The sequence below is a fragment of the Nyctereutes procyonoides genome, unplaced genomic scaffold (genome assembly GCF_905146905.1).
Source record: "Nyctereutes procyonoides isolate TBG_1078 unplaced genomic scaffold, NYPRO_anot_genome, whole genome shotgun sequence".
Lineage (NCBI taxonomy): Eukaryota > Metazoa > Chordata > Mammalia > Carnivora > Canidae > Nyctereutes > Nyctereutes procyonoides.
Genome location: NW_026575146.1, coordinates 15,441,065 through 15,459,232, shown reverse-complemented (window position 1 = coordinate 15,459,232; position 18,168 = coordinate 15,441,065). Strand labels below are relative to the sequence as shown.

General features: G+C 47.7%; 1 protein-coding gene across 2 annotated transcripts in view; it reads right to left on the bottom strand.

The window, feature by feature from the left end:
• Positions 1-18,168, bottom strand: part of IGF2R (insulin like growth factor 2 receptor) — a 101,421-nt gene that overhangs the window by 44,707 nt on the left and 38,546 nt on the right. For both annotated transcript variants that reach the window (XM_055310302.1, XM_055310301.1), the window contains exons 6-13: positions 16,013-16,142; positions 14,207-14,312; positions 11,438-11,600; positions 11,096-11,270; positions 10,167-10,270; positions 4,436-4,600; positions 1,560-1,700; positions 237-377 (exon numbers count right to left, since the gene is read on the bottom strand). In XM_055310302.1, the coding sequence (XP_055166277.1) occupies positions 237-377; positions 1,560-1,700; positions 4,436-4,600; positions 10,167-10,270; positions 11,096-11,270; positions 11,438-11,600; positions 14,207-14,312; positions 16,013-16,142 (1,125 nt within the window). The remainder of the gene's footprint in view (positions 1-236; positions 378-1,559; positions 1,701-4,435; positions 4,601-10,166; positions 10,271-11,095; positions 11,271-11,437; positions 11,601-14,206; positions 14,313-16,012; positions 16,143-18,168) is intronic.

Here is an 18,168-nt window from a genome sequence, read left to right as displayed (position 1 = left end):
GACTCTCTCGACACCATATGGTTTCTTCATTTCTGGACTGGTTTGGGGTGGGGGGTGGGGGCTTGAATCCCACAGACCACCACTGAAGGTTCTAGAACCTACATGGTGTGGCACGACCCCTTCCTACCTCCCACTCCTGGCAGCGGCCCGTGAGAAACAGAAATGAAGCATGCGGGCTCAGCTGGGGCAAAAACCACTACCCCATGTAGCCTCTTCCCTTTTTCAAAACGGCTCACCTGGCTTGCAGACAAGTGTTATGTTACTCGTTATCTTCTTGTGGCCACAGTCACTACCATCTGAATATGAGAGCTGAAGATTCCCTCTCTCCTTTGTAGGAGGAGAAATAAATTTGCCTAGATTTTTAAATCCATTTTTATCTGCGGAAAGAAAGGGGGCAAAACAGAAGACACGATTAAAAGTGATGATGACACAGGAGAAGAGGTAGGAACATATCAGCAGGACCCAGCAAGGGTGCTGCGGCCCCATCCCCAGCCTGCCTGGCCTGGCCCCGTGGTTGGTGGGTTTTCTTGAGGGATGGGTTTGGCGGGCAGTGGCTGCCACTCTAGACACCACGGCCACGTCCAGCCTCAATGAGACAGCACAGTGATAATCAACAACGTCCTGTTCCATGGGCACGAGGCCAATAGCAAGCCATCCATGGAGTAACATTGTTCCCCTGGTTTCTAGGTCTCCGCTCCCCTGAGACACAGGGTCTTTTGAAAGCACAGCCAAGAGGCTAAAGTTTGTCCAGGACCAAAGCAGAAACTAATTGAACTTGTTCAGCAAGCCAGGCAGATGACTGCTTCTCTCTTGGTTCAGCTGACTTTTACTATCAAGCACTGACACTCTGTCCCAAGTCCTGCTTACACAGATGCATGGGCATGCCTGGACCCGCTTCAAAAGACACATCACCAATTCTGAATGCCAGGGTAATTCCTAAAACCCAGCCTAGGTGCACAATTCTGTATCTAATATTTGTAAACATCCTAATTACTCTCACTGCCCCTCGTTTTCCAGGTGAGTCTTACATGGCAGACAAGTAATGTGTGAAACATGTGACTGAGCAGTTTCTGCCAAGAAAGCCACAGGACCAACAGAGTTACAGCTACAGGCACCCCAGGGGTACAAGTATTCTAGGAAAAGTTCAGTGAGATGCCACTTGCCTAAAGCCGTAATTTGTTAACAGTTACAGGCAGTAAAGCTGTTAAAACCCAAAATCAGTTTTATACAAGGTACTGGCAACATTGTTCTTCAAGTTACAAAGTGAAAAGATACTCAACTTCCAGCCTGAGTCCTTCTGCTCCCAGTTACGGCATTACCTACCATCAGGAGTCTCTGGCCAGCTTTAGGACAACGACATGCTACAGTTTCTAGAGCTACATTTACCTACATTTGAGTCATCAACTTTTTTTTCCTCCCCATCCCATATCTGCTGAACTCAGACGAGATTTACATAAACCACAGGAAGACTTTCTCATTTGCTCCAAACTGGATGCAGCCGAGTTCTGCACGCCTTCAGGAAAACCACCACCGGGATCCCTGCTCTGGGCACAACTCACCAACGGAGCACACAGCCGCATCTTCAGGGCAGCCTTTGGCCTGGCCTTCCTGCAACACTCTGTGGCAGATATTAATGAAGAAGTGCTTCTTTTCTATTTCCTCCTCACTGCCATCCACGGCTTCCCAATTCTGTTCCCGTTCTGTAATTAAAAAACAACAAAAAACACTTCTCTTTAGCCAAAGGCAGTGATTATTTGTCCATGAGTCACACCATCAATGGTGATTACACCCAAGGAAAAGGTCCCAAGCTCAGCAAGTATGTAGTCCGTAAGCCTCAGGCACTCACGTTTCTGGATGCAGACATACCAGAGACACAGACTCACCAAAATCTTAAGGTTTCTCCCTTCATGTGGTAAAAACAAAGCATGTCAATACCTCCTCAGAAGAGCAGGCTTCACAGGGGAATAGGGACACAGAATCCCACAGCAAAGTTTTCCTAAGCACTGAAGTGTGAAATCAGAGATGCAAAAGCAAATCAGGATGGTAGCCCTTGGCCTGGAAGCAGCAGGGTGATACACCATCAGTAACGCACCCTCCTCCGACCACCAGGGAGGTTAAGGACACCTGCCACCACTTACACACTGGCAGACTGGATGCAGGGCATGCTTTGTTTCTGGAAGATAAGACACATTGGCCCCTAAGCCTCTACAGCTTGTGATCCAGTAATATATTAACAGGATCAAAACTCCACAGGATGGGAAGGGAACGCACGCAAGCACTAAGAGCAGGACCACTAATCACAGGTGTCCCAGACGCCATGGCCAAAGGGATGCCTTAGAAATGTGTGTGAAGGGTGCACAGAGATTGAAGGCACTCCTTCCACAGGTAGGATGCCAGGGTTCAAATGGAAAGCCCCACCACTCATCAGGGGTAACGGTTATTCTGAAGAGCTATGTGCCAATGTCAACCATCAGGAAGGACCCAGAGGTGGCCACGCAAAGACAAACAGGGACAAGGATATGGGGAGAGGGGTGGGCTGACCAGCTGGAAGACAGGTGGACAGTATAAGCAAGCTAGGAAGGAGTTCTGAGCACATCCTCAGTGGTCGGTGTGAATCCTGTAAGAATCCCCCAGCTGCCCACGGAGCCTGAGCCACGGCATGCGAGCCCCAGCATGTGTTCTGTACGCATGAGGTTTAAAACAACAGTGCTGGACAGAGGGATCTACCAGCATGGCTCAGTTTACTGTAACAAAACTGAGGCCTGCAGAAGGCAGGCAACTGACTGAGGACAACGCACAACACTGTGCTCTCTTTCCACCATACAAAAAAGCCCACCTCTTCACAAACACGCAGGCACCAGCATTGACCTGCGGCACCATTCCCAGCTTACCGGGTGAACTACTAATGCACAAAGAACATTAGCTTCTGAGGCAGCTCACCAACACTGAACATTTATAGAGGTCTCGTGTTCAAAATGCAGCTCTTCAACACTCCTTACACAACAGGAATTCCTTTTTCTAATATTATACTGTCCAAACCAGATGGGGACTCAGAACACATGAGTAATCACTCCTACTGCATGGGTAATTCTGTGACTCTACGCAAGCATTCTCTCTACCTTAGATGTTATCTCTACAGATGCAAATCACTTCTACTTACAGCTAATTCCAGGACCGCTAAAAGGGTAAAACTAAAAATGTCCCAACTATTTTCAGTTTCCCTGTTGGGAACCCTGATTCTTAGCACTCAGTGTCTGGGCCCCCCGCGAGGTTTGAAGGCCTGGGGCAGGGGTCATGCTAGTCGGGTACACTGCCCTATCCACAGGACCTCAGCTGGCGCCTACTGCATAACCAATGCTCAACAACACCTGCGGAGCAGACTCCACCTCCACCTCGGCAAGGCTTTACCATGAAGCCAGGCCTTGGTGACAGACCTCGTCACTTTGATACGGCCAGGGACACGGCACCCAAGGGCTCCCAACCCATTCTCCTTTCAGGCCCACAAGTATCTGAGGTTAGAGAGGAAATGCTGACCCCACTTTAGAGACGGGAAAAGAGATCATGAGATAAAGGGGGAAAGCACAGGGTGAAAAGAAAGACTGATGCCGGCCACATGGCCCTTCACACCGCATGTTCAACCATCAGAGCCCGACAGGCCAGGGGTGAGGTGGAAGCATGCCTCCTTGAAGGCTGCTGTAAGACTTTAAATTTACCTTTTTTATTGTTTTTAATTGAGATGTAACTGACATAGAATACAGTACTCATTTTAGGTATAAATGCTATAAAATAATCCCCACGTTTAATGAGCGTCCATCACCACACACAGATAATAAGTCTGTGTGTTGGGGGAGAAGCTTTCAAGATCTACCTTCTTAGCAACAAGAATTTAAATCTAAAGGAAAAAACTGGGATCCCTGGGTGGCGCAGCGGTTTGGCGCCTGCCTTTGGCCCGGGGCGCGATCCTGGAGACCCGGGATCGAATCCCACATCGGGCTCCCGGTGCATGGAGCCTGCTTCTCCCTCTGCCTATGTCTCTGCCTCTCTCTCTGTGACTAACATAAATAAATAAAAATTTTAAAAAAAAGCCAACATCTTTAAAAAATAATAATAATAAAATAAAGTAAAAAACTTTCTAATCACAAAGCACAAGGCCTGGGTCTTGGCAATTTTTACTAAACTATAATAAGATTAGCCCTGGGCATCCCAATGAGAAGAGTCATGCCAACCTCAGACTCAGATATTTTGCCTCCTAATTCGGTGTCATTTCTAATAATTTATATGACTGTGGCATGAGAAGGGGGAAAAGGCCAGGATACAATTAGTTGACAGCTAAAGAAAAAAGCAAGAACATTTCCAAATGTCTTTACAGGGAAAGAGGCAAGAGAATTTTCCCACAAAGCCACGGACAGAGCCCCAAGGGGCCCAAGAGCCCTACCTGAGTGCCGAGCCAGGGCAGATAGGTCATAGCGCTTCTTCCCGTCAATGACGCTGCAGAGGAGATCCTCCTTCTCCTTCACACAGGCGTACTTCGTGTCCCATGTGAAGAAGTAGGTGCAGTCCATCTCCCCAGTGAACACAGGAGCGCCTTTCCCATCATTACCTGTGCAATTTGAGGAAACACACAAAAAAACAAAAACACTCCATGATGTGACCAAGACCTAGGAATGTCAACCAGTGACACCAATGCCAACTAGGCAGTTAAACTCAAGTCCCAAAACCCACACATCAGAGGTGTCAGAGATGAGACAGGATTCTTGAGTTTTAGGTAATCACAAACCCATCCACGGCAGGCCTATGTCCCTTTCACCTTGATAAGATGGTCTCATTAAGACATAAGGCTGTTGATAACACGTTCACCAAGGACATGAAATGGGGGGGAAGGGGCGCCTGGGTGCTTCAGTGGTTGAGCGTCTGCCTTTGGCTCAGGGTGTGATCCAGGGGTCCTGGGATCAAATCCTACACTGGACTCCCTGCATGGAGCCTGCTTCCCTCTATCTATGTCTCTGACTCTTCTGTGTCTCTCATGAATAAATAAACAAACAAACGCGACATGAAACGAGTGTCTAATGAGGACTGTGTAAGCCACCAGGCAGAGCTTGCTGCACAAAGGCTGTGGTCAGCCCCCGACAGGCTGGTGAATATCTGGGTTAAATAGGGTTTCATCAAAAGGCAGAGGGAGAGACCAGAGCTCGAGCTCTAAGAGCACTACTGGCTTTCAATGTGATTTCGAGGGAGTCCCTGAGATTCATACCTAAACTGAAAAGAAAGAGTCGTAACATACAACTACCCCCATCGAAGTATGCCAAGAACTACACCACCTCACAAGGTCAGAGGCATGCCTCCAGACACTACAGCACCCTTGACCATCACGCCTTCATCAACATAGATGCCTCCAACACCTACTCTACTCCGTGCTCTGCTCACCCCACCTCCAAGGAGCCCTGGCAGGTCAGCTCTGGTCTGAAAGCCAGCGCTCCATGGGCCACTTCCCTGATCCACGTAGCCTGGGATTCGGCAAACTTTGGTAATTTTTCCCTTACTAGAAATACTATCCCCTCGTCTTTCCAGGCTGGTGGACCGCTGGCACAGAGCTCTGTTTTCCACCCCTTGATGGTTTAATAATCCTCCTCTGGACCTCCTACATGATTTGCCTTTCTTGAGGTCTGGTGCCCTGAAGTGCACAATGTTCTAAAGGAAAGGGAAATAATATTTTGTACAAAGGGCAAATGATGTTTTGATTGCAATTTCTCTTAAATCTCTTATTATAAATATTATAATTATAATACCAGCAAGAGTAGCTAACCTGTACTGAGCACAATCTAAGCCAGGCACTAAGCATCTAAGTGCTATAGGGGGTCTGCAGAAAACAGGGTCAGGGGTAAATACTTCATATACGTTGGCACATTTAGCCCTATGGCACAGGTACAGTTTTAACCCCATTTTTATAGATTAAGGGGGTTTAAATAATTTGCCTATGGTTTCATAGCTAGGAAACAGAGGAGCCAGGATTCAAACGCAGACAGTCTGGCCCCAGAGCCAGGATCATAACCATAACCACAAGGCAATACTTCCCCATACTACTGTGGGGGTTTTTTTCTTTTCTTTTTTTTTTCCTCTTAAACATATGTACTTCAATCCCTTCTTTTTCAGATGCAGCACTCCCAGCTTCCCTCCCAACAACAAACAGTCCACCCTCTCTCGTTGGGAACCCCCCACACTCCCTCCACATGTGCTATCCTATCCCACCACCACCCCCCATCGCAATGGAACTTATTTGTCTCTTCACCCCACCTGTGTGACTTAAGGACGACCAGATTACTCCGACTGGGTTTGTCTGGGTTTGTATTTTGCTATCTGGAAAAGATTTCTGTTTCCCACAAACGTGAAGTATTTCCTGCATTTCTCTCTCACCAGGTAAGCCGGCAAATCATTAAATAACACTAGGAATGGTTCTAGTATCATCTATCTCCATTTGGGAGCTGGTTCTACATCTGAAATCTACTGATGAGGGAGAGCCAGTTTTCAATAACCACTGGTGTGCATCTTACTTGTATTCTTATTTCGTTACTCAATGAGTTTTAGAAGAATAGTAATCTGGAACTCCACAGCTCAAGGGAAAATGGATTCCTCCCATGGAACCAAGTCACTCTCTGCCTACAGCACCATCCCACGTCATGCTGCAGCGAAGACAAAGCTACCTACTCACCAAAATGGCTTAATTCTCCTGGGTGCACAGCTAAGCTGCATTTCCCAGCCTCCCTGCCTCTGAGGTTGGGACATCCCACTTAGTTCTAGCTCATTTTTGGCAAAATGCTGTTCCCATTCTGCAGAGTCCTTCAAGGACAAGTCTACAGAAAGCAACAACACGAGATGAGAAGGAAACACAAGGCAGCCCCACTGCCAGTCCCTCCAGTGACCTGCATTGGCACTAAAGAAATCTTTAACGTAATGAGTCAGCTAAATTTGTGGGTAGCTCCAATATATCGCTCTTCCAAAAAAACAATTTAATCCTTATCTGATACAATCACCAATAAGTACTGCATTACAGCAAACTAGATGTAAGTCGCTAAAACAAAAGGTTGTATGTAGGTGTATGCACATACAGGCTGAAAGAACAAATGTATGCACCATTGTGTCTCAAAACGTGTGAGCCCTAGATTTATGAACATAAATTATTCTAGAACATCCAAGTTAAACTATAAACCACATTATATTATATAACCAGTTAACATTCATTCATATACCAAAATTACATTATTACACGTATCCAAACAAAATCCACTGAGAGATTTTTCAATAAGAACTCTAAATTTGAGCCTGAACAAAATAATAACGAAATAACTTTACATACAGTTTGCTCTGAAATTTGAAATACTGAATCACAGAGCTGGGAGCAGTAGTAAATATTTTATATTCCAACTCCAGTGTGAGAACAAGCTCAAAACCTCTCACAAAACATCTAACATCCCCGTCTGGCCTTCCTGCCATCATCCTAACTGGAACAGCCTAGGAAGACGTTGGGTTTTTGGCATGAGGACATCTCTGTGAATCCTGTCAGGTCTAACAAAGGCCCTGGGTCACGGGGAGGAAGGAGGGTGGGGTGGAATGTTATGAACCATCAGTGGTGACATAGAGTTTATATGAAGCAAATTGGCAAAATATTAGCAACTGTTCAGTAAAAAGTGACGAGCAGATAAATTCTCATTGTCATGTTCTACTTGTGTGTTTGAAAAATCTTTAGTAATAAAGATAAAAGAGGAAAAAAATGGCCGTTAGCGTTTTTTTTTTTTTTTTTTTTTCCAAGCCTTGGCTCATTGAGGCGTCGGCATGTTCCAGCACAAGGCTTGAGTGTCGGTGCCTCTCCCCTAGCGGTCGCAGACTATGTACCCTTCTCAATATCCTCCTCACCTGCTGGGATCTTTTTAGATCATTATTCTATCTTCCCAGCATGCCCACATGAGATCAGTGCACGCGCAAAGATCTCAGCCAAGTCATTTATAAAAAGCCCAGGACAGAACAGGGCCAAAAGGGGTAATGACAAGGTCGGAGGGGGACGTGAAGCACAGAAGTTGGCCAACAGCAAAGCAGCTTGGCCAGCAGGGGAGGGTGGGCACCCCGGGGCCCCAAGGCCTGGGCACACAGAGTAAGAAGCAGGGTGCACATCCCAGGCCTGGGGACACAGGAGAGCTGGACTTCAGAGACAGTTCCTCTAAGAGCTTGAGGAGGTGAGGAGGGTGGAAGAAAGATGGGGAGTCTGGAGAGGGCAGCGGGGCGTTCAAACAACATGGGAGATGCACCCAAAACACAGTCATTCACCCCCCACCCCAAGGCCTTGGGGCTCTATGCTACCTTCTACAGAAAATCCAACTACTCTGCAGGACATACAAGCTTCTCACTCTCCAGTCTATAGTCCTCTTTAGCCATGTTCTGAGTCTGAAGCTCTGACCTATTCACACCTGCCCACACTCAGGCCTATGCATGAGCTACTCCCTGTGTTGCAAAGATAGTTCCCCACAGCTGCTCTACTTCAGTGTCTGGCTTACTCCTCTCCTCACGGCCCCATAGAGCTCACCAAGCAGCCTTGATCCTCATCACTGCCTCGCCCCCAAACCGCTGATTTGGTGCCACCTTCCTGACAAAGTCCTGGGTGCAGAACCTGTCCACAGCCCTGGTCCAGCCTGTGTGACCCGCACCACAGGCCCTATGTTGTCTCCTCGTCTAGGCTTCCAGTCTAAACGCCCGTAAAGGGTACAGCCATTACGGTATCCTGAGGCCTCAGGGTCTCAGCAGATATACAAGACAAACGTATGTGGAACAAATCCACTTGAACGTGGAAGTTATCAAAAGGGCCAGCAAAGGGGCACCTGGGTGGCTCAGTGGTTGAGTGTCTGCCTTCAGCTCAGGTTGTGATCCTGGGGTCCTGGGATCAAGTCTCGCATCGGGCTCCCCACAGAGAGTCTGCTTCTCCCTCTGCCTGTGTCTCTGCCTCTCTCTGTGTCTCTCATGAGTAAATAAAATCTTAAAAAAAAAAAAAAAAAGAGCCAGCAAAGAAATTCCAGAGTGAGACCAGAGTGCACGCTCCAAGAAGATAAGCAGAGTTAATGGTGAGGGGGCAGGGGAGCCAGGGGGCCAGGAACAGCAGGGGGCTGCTGGAGTAAATGGCACTTTGATTTAAAGTCTTCCCAACTGCTCTACTCCAGGACCCTTCTTTGCCTGCTCCCAAGGCAATTTATTAGAGCCTGGTGCCAATCACAACCGCCCTAACCCCCTTCACCGTCACAGACGTGAGCTTCTAGAGCACAGTCCACGTCGTGTGCAGCTGCCTCTCCCCAAGCCCCTGGTGAATCACATAGGAACCTGCCTCATGACCACTGGTCAAAGCTCTGCCATAGAAACACAAAAAACAAACAGAACGAATAGCCAAAAAGACCCTCAGGGGTGGGGCAGCCTCTCGAGCTCCTGCGGCTGTACAGCCAGACTGGAACCGGGCCAGCTCCGAAATGAGAGCTCCACGTGGAGGTTCGGTCCGCCTGCATGCACCTAGGCTCACAGCCTAGAGGCCGACAGGCCGGCTGTCTGGTGACGATGGGACCCCCACCACCTCCCTCCAGACGTGGACTGTGCCCATGATCTTCCAAGATATAGACAGCAGCACAGTTTTTTGAAATGCTCATGCCACTATGACTTCAAGAAAGCTTCTCTTCAACGCTCAGAAAAACCAAACTTTCCACTTAAATTTGCCCTGTGACCTGTTGCGATCCCCACATCCAGCCTCTACCACGGGGCTGCCCGTTTGCAGAAAGGGTCATCTTGAAACTCACTTCGGTCAAGAAGAGCACTTTTAGTGACCAGCCCTCAAGGGTGGTGAGGAAACCCACACTGCTGGACCCGCACACGCTTCGGTGCAAGCCAGAATTCAAGACAGAAATGCTTTCCCAGCAAGCCCAGTGCCGGGCCCATTCCCAAAACAAACAAGAGAGCAGGAGAAAATGGAAACAGGATGTGTGTGTCGTTGGTGGGGCGGGGTGGTAGGGGTACTCCTACCCGCTACAACACAGCAACCTCGTCTGGGGACCAGAGGTGGCCCTGTCCAAAGGAGAATGTTTGCCTGGTCCATGCCATGAACACACGTGCTTCCATGGCAAGGACAATCGCCGGGCACTCACCTGCGGTCTTATTGCACTCAAAGTTGATGACGCTCATCCGCTGGAAGCCTGAGCTGCATTCGTCCCCTCCAAAATATATCAAGGTGAGATCTCCATCAGAGTATCTAAATGTTTGCAACAAACACACACACAGGTTTGGTAGAACCAGGAAAGGACCTTGAATTGTTACACGTTTCTACATTAAGCCTTTTGCATACCATCAACAAATCAGTACTGACATAAAACAGCAAGCTCTCTGGCCAGCTGGGGAAAAACGTCTAGAGGAAATGAGTTCCAAATGTATGGGCTTGTCGTCCGCGTACTTCAAAGTAATAGCTGGCTGGAAGAAAGGACTGAAGGTTTTGCTGTGAGCATGAAAACTCTTCCACTCTTGTTTTGGATTTTGTACAAAATAAATAAGACCCAAGAAACACAGAGTTTATCTAGCAACTGCCATAAACAGTCTTACCTGAGGAATCCTGCACGATACTCATTTGCAGAGAGCCACGTTTTCCTAACGCTTTTGCGAAGATAACTACCAACAGGAATGGTACTGAATGTATTTTTTTTTTTTAGTCATTTCAAACTTTTATGTAATGCTAACGGCATTTTAGATTCTCTAACTGCCAGAGAAAAATCGGAACTCCTCAGGAACACGCATTTTAAAATACAAAGGCCGAATCGACTGTAAACTAATCAAATACCTTTCCTACACCGTGGTTCCCTACACACAATAGATAATAAAATGAGCAGTTTTCACAGAAATAGTCTTATTGGGAAAGCCAGGATCAGTGACAAATGGCAACTCGCCTACGTCAAACATGCAGGAATGCAGGCTCCACGGGACCTGCCTGCACTTTATGGAAACTGGAAGGAGGAAGAAGACAAGGAGAGTCGGTTATGTTTCACAAGAACAGACACAATGCACTTGAAAATTATTGTTTACACACCGGAGGGTCTGATTCTGGTATTTTCCTGCTACTCTGATTTGAGAGGATTCCGACTTTTTCACTTGGCAAACGGCGGCGTCTCTCTTACTACAGAACGGCACTTGGATTTCTCCACAGATATTCAAATAAAACATATATTCCTTTCCATCCGAAGTGTAGTAAGGGGACAATGAAGCTAAAGAAAGGAGAACAGATGAGGAGAGGTTCAGTTACATGCACAAGCGCTAGAGGCTGAGGGGATCACACTTCGGGCACACCTGAACCCCCTTCTGAAACACTCACCCAGTGGCAGAAGCTAGGTGCATCCACCCCCCCCAACTTCCCCTTCAAAGCGCCCCTCACCTCCATCCTGTCTGAGTGGCTGGAGGTCAATGGTGACATCATGCTGCTCGCTGCTCAGAGAGCAGGTTCTGCTTTCCAGATAATCCCTGTGGCACGCATACTCGGTGACCCACTCGATTTCATAGCGGCAATTGGATTTTGCTGTGAGCTTGGGAATGGTGCCCTATTAGAAACAGTTTGAAAGGAGCAAAATTAATGTTCTTAAATGCAAATTCTCCATGCTTCTGAAAAGCTCAAAGGTACACTGCTGGGTTTTATGTGCTTCTGTTGCTGTTTCTGAATGATAACCGCCCCTCACATTGTTCGCTCACTTGGTGTAAAACAACCCCTGTTTACTTGCAACCATTCTTGTCTCTTTCAGAGTCACACTCAAGGTTCAGCCAGTGAGCCTGGCCTGGACTCAACGTCAACCCAATAGCCACAACCTCTGCAAGTAGCCATGACTTGTGAAGGCATTGGGTCTGTTCCCTCCTTTCAACCAGAGCTGAAAGGAGCTGGTCAAAACCCCAAGCTGAGTGGAAATCACTGTGCGTGAGTATACCTGGGGAAATGGTCTGTAACCCCTTTTCTCGGGTTGTCAGAGGGGTCTTGGGCACACCTCACCTACCCTTAAGTCTGCTCCTGCCCCTGGGGAAAGCCAGGGCATCACCCACTACAAACCCGACTTATGCCACTTTGCTGCCAGAGATCTGCTTTTACAAACAGGAGCTCAGATACTAGTCTTTGGTGTGATGGGGAAGGAGGCGATCACTGTCGAACAGAGTAGTGTCCCCCTTGAACCATCCTCAGGAGAAAGGTCTCACTAGTCTTAGTACCAGGAATAGCCACGCTGCTTCCAGGCAACACCACGCGGCATACATCTCCCGAGTGCCTGCCATGTGCCAAGCACAGTACAAAGTGCCAGGGCTACAAACACGGGCCACAAATTAGTATGATACAGAGCTGCAAGTCCAGGTGACTCAAAATCGAGGTTTAACCACTTGGCTTAGGGCAGTGGGACCCTGAGTGATGGAGTGCCGGGCACTAAGTGAGCAAAGCCAGGTACAAAAGCCCCTCCCTCCCCCCAGGGCAAGGTGCAGTCAGTGCAGTCCCCAGGGCTGGGGGTGGGGTGGGGAGTGACCGCTCCCAGGCACAAGGTCTCTTCTGGGGTGATGGAAATGTGCTCGTGTTGGATTGTACTGGAGATTGCACAATTCTGTTAATATGTTCTGTTAATACTGACCATTTCGTTGTACTTGAAACAGGCGAATTTTACAGTATGTCAATTCAACACAGCTTTTCTTAAAAAGATCTATATGATATGGGGAACTTTTACTCAAATTCCAGCTCCTAAGGGCATTCAATGAGCCTGAGTAAAGGCTTAAAGGAACCCGCAAGTGCTAAGGTGTCATGTGTCACCCAGGTCTGTCCGCAAAAGGTGAGGCTGGAAATGGAACCTCTGGCTCCACATATCACAAACCGGCCTCCTTTGCTAATGCCACAAAGTGCCCTGCATCCCACGGAAAAGAAGGGAGGGAATGTCCTGATTCCCCTCGCTGTGGTAGGATGAACCATTTGTCGCTGAACGGACAAGCAGGAAAGGGTAACACTAAAGACCCCCGGCAGCTTAGGACGTCTCATCGGGCTTGAAAGATTTCAAGTCACATCTGCAGACACAAAAGGCAAGTGCCCGTAAACATCCCCCCAACATGTACTTCAGAACTAACGTCGACTGCTGGTCCGTGCTAGGCGGACGCCACGTGGCCCTGCAAGTCTGCAGACCTAAAATGGAAAGCTGGCCTGGACTACACTTTTGTCTCCACATCCCCCACACGCGAAACGGGCCAGCTGCCAGCCCGAAACCAGACCAAATTCCATGTTTGTTTGTGGGGAGGGGGAGCACGGTTCCCTCGCCAAAGAATTCAGCTCCTCCTCCATCATTCTATTATGAGGAGACAGAAATAAATTAGAGGAAAGCCCTGCCCTTCCTCCCCGGGGGCTATCTCCCTTCCATCAGCACCCCGCACCTGCTAGAACACTCGAACAGCCACGGACACGTGTAATGTGCCGGGCACGGGCCCAAGGACAAGCAGACTCCAGCCCTACCCTCAAGGAGTTTACGAGTGTGCTGGAAGTGAGTGAACAGCCAGAGGACGAGGACAGGGTCAGGGACCCGCCTGTGAGCATGGGAGGAGGGGATGAAACACTCTACTGCAAGACCCTCAAATAAGAACCTTCCCTCTGGCCGGGACGCTTCTACCTGCATGGCCCCCAAACCCCAGTCACTGGCCTGCAGAAGCTCCACTCAGTCTGCATACCATCTGTTCCACTCATTTCTTACTGTTTCTATAAACCAATTAGCTATTTTTACCTTGCCTCATCCTAACAGAGTAGCTAGGAAATCACAGGTTTAAGATTATATACATGGCTTTTCAAATATTCATTCAAACCAGCATTACTATATAATTTTTAAAAACCTTTCCACGAACCGCTTAAAATCATCTCACACAAAGTAGAACAAAACACCATCCTGGTTCGACGAATGTAGGGGCCCCTCCAGGTTGTTGAGAAAGAGCACACACCAAGCTGCTGCCCCTGAGACTCTCACACATGCCAGAGAGTCCATCCCAGGAATCACATCTTCCCAGACATTCCATCACCACATCGTTTCTCGGCTCACCCCCTCCTGCCTCCAGACCCACCGCCCTACCCACCCCCCCAGATGTGCTCGCCTCAACAGCCCCCCACTAACGTGGGCTGCCATTAATCCTCCTACGACAAGACACTCACCTCTCTGCGCTCTGACGGGCAGACAAACGTAATCGTCACTGCTGGGCTATGACCGTCACAGAAGTCTAGCTCCCCGGCCCCTTCCTTCACGTAACTCAGGACAAGCCTGAATGACACATGTTGAGAAAAAGAGGGTTATAGAAGTATGAGTTCCCTTCAAATTGATCTGTTGCCCTGGGCATTCAGCACGCTCATTTGAGGGGAAGGGGTAACAGAATTAACACTAAAATATAAAGGAAACTGTAGTACAAAATACCTTCAATTTTCACTTTTTTTAAAAAAAAAAACCTGTTTTTAAGTAAACTTCAATGAATGCTAATTGCTTTTTTAAAATAAATAAAATGACCAACACGTAAATTTAAATACTAAGAAAAGCTGCTCAAGTAAGACAAACAAGAAAAAACTATAAACGATCGAAGAAAACAAAATAAACACAGCCGAGCAGGCCGAGCACATTTCTGGCCACATGGCTGCATGACCACTTCTCCAAACAATAACTTGTAAGTGTAAGCCAAGATCTTCTTTCCTTTAACCTGAAGACAGCCAAGGGCCCCGGCCACCGTGACCTCCCACAGCCAGAAGGAGCCTGGGCCACCACAGCGCGTGTGGGTCTCCCTGCAGGACGTGCTTGCTGCTCCCAGGGTGACGGCCAGCCGCAGAACAGCTGAAAACAATGACCTTCCTTTTCTCTGAAGACAAGCTTGAGCTCTCACTCAATGCCTGTGTTTTGCAAAGTCCCCTCTCCCCTGTGAGGAGTCACCCACTTGCCACTTAGAACAGTGGGATGGACTGAACTGTGTTCCCCTACAATTCACATTCCGAAGCCCTAATCCCTGGTACCTCTGCATATGACTGTATTCGAAGGTTTATACAGAGGTGATGAAGCAAAAATGAGGCCACGGGAGCACAGGGGACAGGGGCATGGAGCTAACCAGAAATGACTGGTGTCTATAATCAGAGGACAGCCCAGGACACAGACACACAGAGAAAAAGACCACATGAGGACACCCCGGGGAAGGTAGCTGTCTACAAGTTAAGGAGAAACAGCTCTCCTGACATTTTGGACTCCTAGCCTCCAGAACCAAAAGGAAATAAATTTCTGTGCTGAAGCCAGTCTATGGCACTGTTACGGCAGCCCTGGCAAACTGATACAGACACACATATAGAAACCTCCCAAACATTTTTAAATTTAGGTTATGCTCCAGTGTCTTCTATGGACAGAAGCACCCGCCCTGACACATCACCCGTTCCATGCTAGAACAAGCCACAACAAGGCGTCCACTAAAGCCCCCTGGAATCTAAAGCATGATCTAAGACGTGGTCTGGTGTGACACACTGTAGAAAAACATCCCTCTGATAATTCAAGGTATGAAGGCAGTAGAAGAGCATGTGCCAAAAGCACAGCTTATTATAAGAAACAACCCCCCCAACCCCCTGCTGGAACTAGGGTGCGGGCGGTGCCCCAGTCAGAAAGCACACCAGCAAACTGCCCCTCCAGGATGGTGTTCTCCAAGAACAGAGGACTAGGGAGATGGTGTTCTCCAAGAACAGAACTAAGGACACAAAAGCAACTTCATGAGTGACACGGAAAATACCAGAACACACCATAAGGTAGGGGTTATTTCATGAACTGAACACACGTATACATACGGTTGCATCACATTATACATTTTGGGGGGGGGCTATAAAGACAAATGATTAGAAAATCAACAAGCAAAGTGGCCTATGTGACCAGCAGCAATGACTCATGATGTCACAAGCATCAGCAAGGTCTGCTCAGGCAGCACACAGCAAGTGCAGACTCACCTGTCCGTGCTTAGGAGCTTCAGTCCTCCCTTGGGCTGGCCGACGTCAAACGCCTGCTCCCCTCTCACCAGGCAGGCAGCAGTGCCGGGGGGGCAGCCACGCAACTGTAGACTTGAGTCCCGCAGTGAGTCTGTAAAACATCCATCAGACTGGACATCAGGGCTGCTAATCAATCACACTTAACCTAAGGCACAGAAGTCCCTTTAAAACAATTACTGAATTTTTGAAGGTCCTCAAAATAACACAAAGTAGCAGAAGTTTGGAAACAAACAGGAGCTAGGACTCAGCCCCATTCTAAGAGAGGCCCTGGGCACACCAGTGACCTCTTCAGATGCATGAAGTGAGAACAGCACTGCCTGCCCTGCAGAGCTGCTGGGAAGTGAAGGCAAGACTAGAAAGCACTTGGTTTGCACTGGTAGGGAAGAGGTGCCTGAGAGACAGGGACTATTGATATGCCTGGTGGCTCAGATTTTTAAGTGTCTGCCTTCAGCTTACGTCATGATCTCAGGGTCCTGGGATGGAGCCTCCCATCAGGCTCCCTGCTCAGCACACACACACACACTCGTGCTCTCTTTCTCCCTCTAATGAATAAAATCTTTGGGGAAAAAAAAAAGAAATAAAAAAGAAACAGGGACTATAATGTAATTTGTACTCAAGGAATGCCGGTACCCCCTTTCCTAAAGATACACTAACCTGAGCATAATCCCCTTCTCCAAACTATAAACCAACTAGAAGATGCAGGCACTCCATGGATCGGTGGAAAGATGAGGAAATTCATGGAAAGAACCTAGAGACCGCTCTGGATTGAAAACTCTTAACACCACCACTTGCTATCTCTGTAACTTTGCTCTAATTATACAGCTATAGAATTGCGGGTGCATCCCCCAGCCCAAAGGTCTGGGGAAGGACATCTAAGATGTGCCTAGAACAATGCCCAGACTTCAGATGACCCGTGGCTTTGCTTGCACCATGGCTGGCATCTACCACGGCAGAGGGTTTACTGGTTTACCAGGCATGTGCCACCCAACTTTAAGCTCCATCCAGGGCCGTGACTCAGTGCCTAGCACATGATAGGAGCTCAAAAAATATTTCCCCCATGAATGAGTAAATATGGCCCAGCCCGGTCTTTAACAAAAGCCTCATCAATCAGAGGGGGAGGGTTGCCATATCTTCTCCACTTTGACAGGAGGCGGCGCCAGCTGATGAAAAGGAAAGTGCTCCCCTGCAGTGATGAAAAGGAAAGTGCTCCCTGCAGTACTTCAAATCTTCACAAGGGTGGGTGGGTTTAGTCCATACTGAGTACCTGCTGTGCCGCTTGCCCCCACAGCATTAGTTTACTAAAGGCAAAAATAGGAGACAAGAAAGAACCCTGAGTGTGCAGAGTTAGGCATACAGCAGCAAACCCACAGCTGCTTGTGAGGTTCTCAGGGTCACTGTCAAACAGGGTCTGAGGCCTAAGACAACTTCCTGGGGATGGAGAATGTCTAGACAAAAACTAGTATATTAACTTTATTTAACTTCAAACTCTTAAATTTAAAAAATTACTGTAAGTCAAAATCACTAAAGTTCAATCCAAACTGCCAGTAATCAGAATAACAAAAAAACTTGTATAAGAATATCTCCACCAGGGACACCTGGAATCAAAATGTCTGGCAAAGAGAACTCAGCAGTTGAGCGTCTGCCTTCAGCTCAGGGCATGATCCTGGAGTTCCAGGATGGAGTCCCACATCAGGCTCCCTTCATGGAGTCTGCTTCTCCCTCTGCCTATGTCTCTGCCTCTCTCTCTCTCATGAATAAATAAATAAATAAAATCTTAAAAAAAAAAAAGAATATCTCCACCAATTTCAGACAATCTTCAAAATGATTTAAAAAAAAAAAAAAACAGGAACCTAAATGTTTCCTAAACTAAAATGAATCCAATAATCTGCAAGATTCTTCAGCTTTATAATCCAATTTGAGCTACGGACCCACTTAAGACACAGACTTTGTCTCTCCGCTTTTTTCCAAAAGAACATTAAAAGCTGTCCTTGGAGAAAAAAAGAATGATGCGAAGAGCTGACACACACACACAAAAATCTAAGATTATCACTGGTCACTTTTAGTGAACCATGTATGTCATATACTCATGTTTTAAAACTGTTAAGAAATAATCAAAA